Below are 9,317 nucleotides of genomic sequence, written 5' to 3'. Positions count from 1 at the left end.
AAAAGGGACCCCTAGGCGTATGGAGGAGCACACCAAGCATTCCTACAACATTCCTAAGCACCAAGACATCGATTCCGCGTCTTTGATTCTTTGCAATAGCAATTAGAGCTCTAGTTGAGTGGTGAACTCATTGAGTTGTGTTGTGAGCTCTCGTTGCGACTTGTGTGCGTGGTGTTGCTGTGATTTCTTGTCTTGTGTGCGTTGCTAATCCCCCCTTGCTCTGTGCTTCTTTGTGAATTTCAAGTGTAAGGGCGAGAGGCTCCAAGTTGTGGAGATTCCTCGCAAACGGGATTGAGAAAAGCAAGCAAAACACCGTGGTATTCAAGTGGGTCTTTGGACCGCTTGAGAAGGGTTGATTGCAACCCTCGTCCGTTGGGACGCCACAACGTGGAGTAGGCAAGCGTTGGTCTTGGCCGAACCACGGGATAACCACCGTGCCATCTCTGTGATTGATCTTGTTGGTTATTGTGTTTTGTTGAAGATTCCTCTCTAGCCACTTGGCGGTTATTGTGCTAACACTTAACCAAGTTTTTGTGACCTAAGTTTTAAGTGTTACAGGATCACCTATTCACCCCCCCTCTAGGTGCTCTCACTTGTCACCCTCAGACTGATGGTCAAACTGAGGTAGTTAATCGAACTTTGTCTACCATGCTTAGGGCTATTTTAGACAAAAATTTGAAACGTTGGGAGGATTGCTTGCCTCATGTTGAGTTTGCTTATAATCATGCAACACATTCTTCTACAAAGATGTGCCCTTTTCAAATTGTTTATGGTTACATTCCTAGGGCGCCTATTGCTTTGTTTTCGCTTGATGCTGCGGACGCCCCACACATAGATGCTGTTGCACATGTTGAACAAATGATTAACCTCCATGAACAAACTCAACAAAACATTGCTGCTACTAATGCAAAAAATCAGGTTGCTGGTAGTAAAGGAAGAAAACTTGTTACTTTTGAGCTAGATGATATGGTTTGGTTGCACTTGAGAAAGGATCGGTTTCCTACTTTGCGCCGTTCTAAATTAATGCCTCGTGCTGCTGGTCCTTTTAAGGTGCTAACAAAGATTAATGATAATGCTTATATCCTTGACCTGCCTACGGAATTTGGTGTTTCCACTAGTTTTAATGTTGCAGATTTGAAACCATATATGACCGAGGATGAGGAGTTGCCGTCGAGGACGACTTCACTTTAAGAAGGAGAGGATGATGAGGACATCACTATGAGTACGACTACACCAGCAACACCTCCACATCAAGCGCCACTTCCTTCATTAGCTGGGCCAATCACTCGGGCCCATGCCAGAGATCTTAACTTCGTCATGCTACTGAAGAATGAGGGTCCAGAAGAATAAACGACCAACCCAACTGCGACCCATAGTGGACGACCTAGGGTTAGCCGCCCCTAGGGGCTGCGCCCCCTCTCTCTATTTATATAGGAGCTGCGCCTCCTTTGTTCTTCGAGTTTTGTTTTACATCTAGCTTTAGCTACCCTAGAACACGCACAAATACATGCTGTCCTCTGTGATTCAGAACTCCACCTCGAGTGATATTAAGATTGTTCGCATCTTTTTCTTGTTCGTTCTTCGATTGCGCACAGGAAACGATCTTCGTGATCAGGCCGATCTCGTATCAGCAAGGTCGGTAACCATTGGAAGTTGGTTCAGCGATTGCATTGGCGCTTCGGGTTCGCTCGTCATAGTCGGATCGTGAGGGTCTACTTCCACCAAATCGGAATTATCTCCACTCACCGAAAGATCAGACACTCCAGCTCTATCAGCTCGTCCCTTGTGTTCTTGGCTCTTGGATACCTTGGTCTTCAAGCTATATGCACCAAATCAAAGCTTTTAAACTCGAATATAAAGATTGGAGCAGCTCTCAGCGATATGGATGAAGAGGGAAACATGATCTATGGCACCGAGTAAATGATCTAGATCCGAAATTAATTCCTCGAGCTAAATGTGATTTTTTTTTCGTAAAAGAGCTAAAATGCAAAAAAAAAAAGGTGCTAGTGCCTTTCTGCCCAATCCACGCGGAAATCACGTGCCTTCAAACGAAGGAACCCATTCCAGTGTTCGACTTGTCACGCCCACGCGCGGCGCGCCGCCTTCGGCCCTTCGCCAGTTCACCCCCCACAGACCACAACTGTCGCGTCGCCGGCTCGCCGCTCGCCCTATCCCCCACCGCCACCGGCCACGCTTCCGTACTGAGCCGCTGAGGGGGCCAGTCAGGCGCGCCGACCGCCGAAACTGCCATGAAGCTGGTAAGCACCAAGCACACTCGTCTCAGTCCCAGACTGCCAGGTGAAACCTTCGGACTCTGATCCTGACCCCCTAACGCGCGCCTCCTTGCAGACCTGCTTGTCCGCCGCCGCCGGCGGCGGCGGCGGCTACCACTCGCCAGCGAGCCATCTCCTGGAGCTGGAGGGGGTCCGCTTCCTCCTCGACTGCCCCATCGACCTCTCCGCTCTCGCGGCCTTCGCGCCGGTGCCCCTCGCCGGTGACGCAGGAGGTCTCATCCGCGCGGTGCCGCGCTACTGGTTGCCAGCGGCCGTGAAAGAAGGCGGCGTGGACGCCGTGCTCGTGTCTTCCGCTACGGGGATGCTCGGACTCCCCTTCCTCACCGGGCTCCCCGGATTCACCAACACGAAGGTGCTTCCCTGTTTCTGCTTCTTTATCTCTGTGTATCATACTAGTACAAATTAGGTTTGAGCTCGATTGTTTAGGTACTACTCTTCAGTTTTCTGGCTGTCAGAGTTTTGTAAGAGGTGCACTGTGTTTGAAACAGTGTTAGTATAAGCTAATAGCTATCGAGCTGTGCAACAATATAACTAAAAAAAGAACTTAAATACTGTAGGAATACAATGTACATAATCATTTGCCTTTACTCCACTTTGCTGACAGACAATTTTCATAGGCAGTAGGCAGCAAGACACAAAGTGAAACATATTACTAGGAACATTTGAACTTACATTTCCCATAAAATAAGAATGGGAACATGTTTCTCTTTTATGAATGAAAGGGATAAAAACCTAACTATATTGGAGATGAGACGTAACCATTTTGCTCACTGTAAAATGTTTTATGAGATGAGATCTAACCATTCTGTAGTCTTTGCTCGTTCTGCGTGGGTAGGTATATGTGACAGAGGTAGCAGCAAGGATCGGAAAGCCAATGATGGAGGAGCTGGTGGAGATGCATCGTGAGTTTGTGAGGTACTATGGGCCAGATACGGATGCATCACCCAAGTGGATGGAAGGGGAGGAACTCAATGAACTCATGTCAATGTCGCAAAAGGCAGTGATTGAAGGCAGGGAAAATGATTTGACTTCTCTGGTGCCTTTATACAGGTCCGCTATGGAATCACAATCCTGCTGGGTCCTGGCTTGCACATCTGTGGCTTCTCTTCCAGTCTTCCCGCAGGGCAATCTATATGTCTGAAAGCTTGAGATAAAGTACATGTTTTTAACTTTCAATACTGACATATATAACTAAAAAAACTAATTAAAGTTTCTTAAATTTTAGGAGTCTAATAGGAGCTAATAATATCCAACCATCAAATCAGCAGAATCTAATAGATATGAGTTGGTAAGGAATGTTGTCTTTCAAGCAAAATTTTCATTCTGTTAGATGTGAATCCAACCTTGATCTGAATCAATAACCATTTACTATTATCACAAGTTGATTTAACGAACTATATTCGTAAACGTAGAATTGTTTTAAAACCATAATAAATGCCTTTAAAAAGTGAACTTGTTTTTGTTTCAGTATTCACCATTTTATCTGTGGCCTGTCAAATACTCAAATATTTTATCCTTAGTTCTTGTTTTATTCTTAGTTCTGTTTACTTCCTCATAAAATTTATATTGAATTAGAAAAAAATGACTGGATGGATATTCACTGTAATTATGCCATCACTAATTCATATCACTGTTTTTTGTTTTTTATGGAGGAAAACCCTGCTTTTATAGAGAGCAAAATATGTACAATGTTACCATGCTGGGGTAGCATACCACTGCTTTGTTATCATGGTTTTTCTTGATTTAATTGAATTGCATTTACTTGGCAGTCCAGGAAACGTTGAAGAATGCATGCACAAAGTACAGTCTGTTAAATATGGAGAGGAGGTTTGCTTCAATGGCATATTTATGCTGAAAGCTTCTAGTTCAGGCCTTGAACTTGGCAATTCTACCTGGACAATACAAAGTCCAAGAGCTAGCATTACCTACCTACCAAGTTCAGTATTTGTGTCGGCTCATGCATTAGATTTTGATTACAGCTCTCTGAAGGAAAATGATGTGATTTTGTTTTCGGATTTCTCATCCTTGAATGACACGGACGAGGATAATGAGAAACTGAATGAGCATTCAATGGATGAAACGGACTCTTCTCTATGTCGCTACTCAGTGTTTAGGTAGGTTATACATGAAATTTACGTGTAATTATAAATATCAATGGTTCTTTGAGATGAAGTGTTAAACTCAAAATCTTCCAGGGATGACGGCGCTGATGCAGATGAAAGGGTGCCATTCGTGTGCAACAATGATGATATCACAGAGGAGATTGAGAGAATCAGCTTTATATGCTCATGTATTTTTGGTGCAGTAAAATCTGGAGGCTCTGTTCTAATACCAATTGGCCGCCTTGGTGTTATTCTTTTACTTTTGGAGCTTATATCAGAAATGCTACATTCTTCCAGCCTGAAGGTAACTGTGACCTTGGAATCATATGGGGGATTTTCAGATTGGAATATATTATTATCACACTTAATTAATTTAACATGTGTGCCTCAGCTCTTGAAGCAATGCTTCTGGTATATTTTTTCCTGATGCGGTCATGCAAGATGCCACTGCCTAATTTGCCATCAACTGCCTGTAAAATTATTAGCGTTCAGGGATGTTTAATTATGCATATGGTTCAAGTATCTTAAGTTATTAATTGATAAGGAATGGGCTACTTGAGTATCTGACATAGTTTGTCCACCCCTTATATTCTTTCTATCCCATGAAATGTCAATATTGTGCTGAGGTTCTGTAGCAAACTAGTAAAACTACCTTTTCTTAGATTATTTCCCCCTGTTTTTGGCTCATTATTGTTTTTTTCCTGAGTCAGGTGCCCATATTTGTGATTTCTGAAACAGCAGAAGAAATATTTGCTTTTACCAATACCTTGCCTGAATGGCTATGCAAGTCACGTCAAGAAAAGGTTATTCATTTTGACTAATCTTGACTCTCGTCTTGAAATTTTAGAGGACCTCACTTATTGCTGGTTATGTTGCAGTTATTCGCTGGTGAAGCATTGTTTGGCCATGTCGAGCTTTTGAAGGAGGGCAAATTATTTTTGTTCCCGCATCTACATTCAAAGGGTTTGCTGTAAGAATTTGATAAAATATGATTTACAGCTAATACATAGGAAGACTTAGAACAGGCTTGAAATTCTTTTGTCATCTTTGCTACTCTTCTTATAAAGAATCAGTAAAGGCTTTGTTCTTATATTTTTAATTTAGCACAATTTGTGGGGCATACATCTTATGTATCCTGTATCCATATGAGCTCACTTGTACTTGGGTTGCTGTTTTCTGTCATATCTTGACAGGGCAGCATGGAAGGAGCCTTGTATTGTGCTATGTCCACACTGGAGCCTTAGACTCGGCCCAGCTGTTCATTTGCTTCGTCGCTGGCATGCAGACAAACGGTGCCTTCTTGTTGTGGAGGTAAAAGTTCGTCCGCACTTTGCCGAGCCTAACATCTACCTATTACTGATTGATGTTGTTCTGTTGCTAAACTGCATAAATCTTTGCTTGCAGCAAGGAAATGGTGCTGAGTTGAGTCTTAAGCCTTTCATGCCCTTGGCAATTCAAGTCCTTGAGTGTTCTTTCCTTTCGGGCGTAAGGTATATTAGAACTTCACTGTGTTTCTGATATTATAGATTATATGTTGAAAAAAAAGACAACTTTCTTGATAACAGGGCGGGGAAAATTGATCCATTACTGGGAGTGCTCAAACCGAAGTTTGTTATGGTATGATGGTCCTTGTTTCCTCGTGTATAGACTAGAGCAACCTTAAGGCCATGTTTGTTTCAGATTATAATCTCTCTAGATTATATAATTCAGCGCAAATAATCTAGTAGGTAAACAAACAACTAGATTATGGGTTCAGATTATATAATCTAAATGCTAGATTATGATAATCTCATAATCTCCTCAAGAGTAGCTTATTTGAGATTATTTTAGCAAAAGACCCACTACCCATGGTTATGTAAATAGAAATTACAATATATGTCATCCTTCTTTTCTCACCTCAAATAAACAAATAAGGGTATTGTTGTCTTTGTAAATAATCTACATTTGTATAATCTAAACTACCAAACAGCTATATATAGAATATAATATATCTAGATTATAATCTAGCTTATATAATTTAGATTGTAGTCCAGATTATATAATCTATAAGCGGAAACAAACAGACCCTAAGTCTTATGGCCCACTTTATTATGCAGCTTCCAGAAGGTCTTAAGTCGCGGTGTTCAATAAAGGGGGTGCCATGGTCATTCTTGTATTACTCCAAGGGCAAGACCATCGAGCTCTCAAATTTACGTGAAGATATTGAGGTGCATCTTGCAACTGATGTTGCCTTCCGATTGCAGCCTAGACAACTGAACGAAACCACTGCAGTGGCGAGATTGAGAACAAAGCTGCTTGTAAGCAATGGACGGTACCAGCTGGCCTCTGCAGAAAAGCAACCAGATCAATCAAAGCGTCACTTGCTACACTGTAGCACTATTGACCCTGGTCGCTTGCTGTCAGCTTTGCGAGAGAAGGGGATGGTATGTTCATTTGCTGCAGATGATAGCCCCACTGCTAGTGAATCCTCAGTTCTGGTCACTAGTCCTGGAGATGCTTTGGTGAGGATAACGCCCGACACGACTGTTATATACTGCGACGACGAGAGAACATCCAATCAAATTTATGATGCGCTTAGCAGTGTTTGTAAAGGGATCTGACTGCATCATGTGTAATTGTTGTTCGTTATGGGGTGTTTGGTTTTTAGGGACTAATTTTTAGTACTCCATTTTAATCTATAAATTGCTAAATGCGGAAAATAAAACTTTTATTTTTCGTACTTGGTAATTTATGAACTAAAATAAAATAGGGGACTAAAAATTAGCCTCTAGAAACCAAACATTCCCGAAGTTGTGCGTGTGCGTTAAATTGTGAATTGCCATGTGGTGGTTTAGTGGTTGAAAAAAGGTTAAGTTTTTTCTTCCAGAACGGAGAAAGTGAGTTATTTCAGTTTGTGAGAAGCATGTTTCGTTCTCGTTTGGCACAACTGCTGCTTGTTGAAAAAGCAGCTTATCTGAGAAGCCGGTGAAAAACAATTTCTACTTGTTGGTTGTTTTTAGTTCAATATGAGAAACAACTGAACTGATAAGCTGCTGCAGAAACTGTCTGTTTGGTAGAACTTCTGCTTAAATTTGTGAAGAAAATGAAAATAAGCTGTGTCAAACAGGTGTTTCCTTCGTAAATTGCAACGGTCTATCCCAACCTTTGTTCCCTTGCATCGCTGGTAGGGGTGGATATCGAGCTGGCTCGGCTCGACTCGTTATGTTAACGAGCTGAAGATCCAACTCGGCTCGACTCGTTTGGCAACTCGAGTTGGCTCGTTTAGCTCGCGAGCTAGCTCGATAATACCATGTCTAGTGTCTACAAACGTATATAAAAATATGTAGCAAAAGAAAAGAAAATCTATGTAGAAAAAATATTAGAGTTTGCAACTTAAGATTCCACACTCAACAAAGAACAAGATTAACTATAGTAGAGTACAAGATTAACTATTTTGGATCAGAGATTATTGTAATTTGATTAATTACTCCAACTCGTTTGGCTCGCGAGTCAGCTCGAGCTGGCTCGTTATCGTAACGAGTTGAAATACAAGCTCAACTTGTTATAAATTATAAACGAGTCGAGTCGAGCCACTATTGAGTTGAGTCGAGCGAGTTAATGAGCTACGAGTTTTTCGTCCAGCCTTAACCGCTGGCCGATGGCCGCCTCGCGCGGAAGCTGCCGTCGCTGATATCCCGGCATCAGCGCCTCGTCTCCCAGTAGACTGACACACCTAAACTCACCGGAGTCCCCACTCCCAAATATTGCCTCGTCTCCCAGTAGGCTTTTTGGTGGCTTGCATAATGATGTGTTTGGTTAAAGAGCGGAGGGGAATGGAACGACTCTGTCGGAGAGGAAATTCCCCGGTCGGGTGGCGGAACGCACCCGCCTAAATCCTAAGATGAGGAGGGGACTAAGCGTTTTGACTGCTAGATGGATTCGGGATAAACACAAGAACACACAAGGGTTTAGAGTGGTTCAGGCCGCCGGAGTGTAATACCCTACTCCACTGTGTATAGTATTGAGCTTGTATGAACTTGTGAGTCTGGGAGTTTAAGTGAGCGTGTGTGTGAATCTGTGAGCCTGCCTTGTAACGTAGTGTGCCTTCCCTTTTATAGCTCAAGGGAGGCACATACAATAATACTGAGCCCTGACATGTGGGCCCAGGGGCAAAATGGAGGGAAGTAACGAACGCCTGTAACGCCTGGGCGATCTCCGATCGCCATAATGTCCGTAGTGCATATAGTATTGATATGTTGCGGTTGCTTCCTCGGTAACGCGCGAGTGATGATGAGCATAGTGTATGCCGCAGCACGGGCGTACTGCCTGCCAATGGAATGGACAGGCACGCCGCCTGCCAGCGGAGTGGACAGGGCACATTAAATGCTGAGGCGGCACATCGCCTGCCAGCGGAGTGAAAATGGCTCATTAAATGCCGAGGCGGCACATCACCTGCCAGTAGAATGGACAGGCGGCGCGCCTTATCCGCAATAAATGCAGAGGCCGCGCGACCCAGAGGCCTTATGTCAGGCTCCGCCCGCTGGCTTACGTCACGGGCAGTAGGCCACGTGGCAGTATCGGGTCTCCGCCTGAGCGGGGAGCAGAAGCGTACACAGCATGGTCCGGACGCGTGTCGGCTCCGGACCCCCGTCTGGCCTTGATTAAGGCCTGGGTATCCTTTGTCCCAGAATCCCGGGACCCTGCTGTGAGTTGCCCGGACCCCACACAGAGGGGTCCGGAACCCATCCTAGGGGTCCGGTTTGCACCCGTGGAGGTCCTGGACCTTACCCGGAGGTCCGGCCTATATATACAGGGGTCCGACACTTTCCCATGGAGGTCCGGACTCGCTGCTGATAGCTTGGAGTATATCTTCTTCTCCGGCCACGTGGTGGCCCCGGAGCCGTCCACGTGGTGGGGTCGAGCGCTGTTTACCACGCGACTA

The 9,317-nt window shown here is 44.1% G+C and overlaps 1 protein-coding gene across 3 annotated transcripts; it reads left to right on the top strand.

The window, feature by feature from the left end:
- Window positions 1–2,045: 2,045 nt before the first annotated feature.
- LOC100381696 (uncharacterized) lies at window positions 2,046–7,299 on the top strand. Of its 3 annotated transcripts, none has more exons than XM_008674864.3 (11): window positions 2,046–2,258; window positions 2,350–2,646; window positions 3,130–3,344; window positions 4,064–4,408; window positions 4,490–4,700; window positions 5,107–5,199; window positions 5,275–5,366; window positions 5,590–5,707; window positions 5,801–5,886; window positions 5,962–6,013; window positions 6,493–7,299. In XM_008674864.3, exons 1-11 carry the CDS (start codon window positions 2,250–2,252, stop codon window positions 6,994–6,996), a joined length of 2,022 nt encoding a protein of 673 aa, XP_008673086.1. In that variant the 5' UTR covers window positions 2,046–2,249; the 3' UTR covers window positions 6,997–7,299. The 3 variants fall into 3 exon arrangements, with proteins under 3 accessions (XP_008673086.1, NP_001167979.1, XP_020405416.1); NM_001174508.1 differs by having other exon boundaries at window positions 2,129–2,258; window positions 3,130–3,449; window positions 6,493–7,260; XM_020549827.3 differs by lacking the exon at window positions 2,046–2,258 and having other exon boundaries at window positions 2,273–2,646; window positions 3,106–3,344.
- Window positions 7,300–9,317: the final 2,018 nt, after the last annotated feature.

This window comes from Zea mays, chromosome 3, assembly GCF_902167145.1.
Source record: "Zea mays cultivar B73 chromosome 3, Zm-B73-REFERENCE-NAM-5.0, whole genome shotgun sequence".
In the NCBI taxonomy this organism is placed as follows: Eukaryota; Viridiplantae; Streptophyta; class Magnoliopsida; order Poales; family Poaceae; genus Zea; species Zea mays.
Note: the sequence above shows the minus strand (reverse complement) of the source record. Positions and strands in the feature narration are given on the sequence as shown.

Excerpts from the sequence above, each read along its gene's own strand:
- LOC100381696 (XM_008674864.3), top strand. Across the intron at positions 5,887-5,961 it reads TCTTTCCTTTCGGGCGTAAG|GGCGGGGAAAATTGATCCAT; the intron begins GTATATTAGAAC and ends TCTTGATAACAG. Across the intron at positions 6,014-6,492 it reads TCAAACCGAAGTTTGTTATG|CTTCCAGAAGGTCTTAAGTC; the intron begins GTATGATGGTCC and ends TTTATTATGCAG.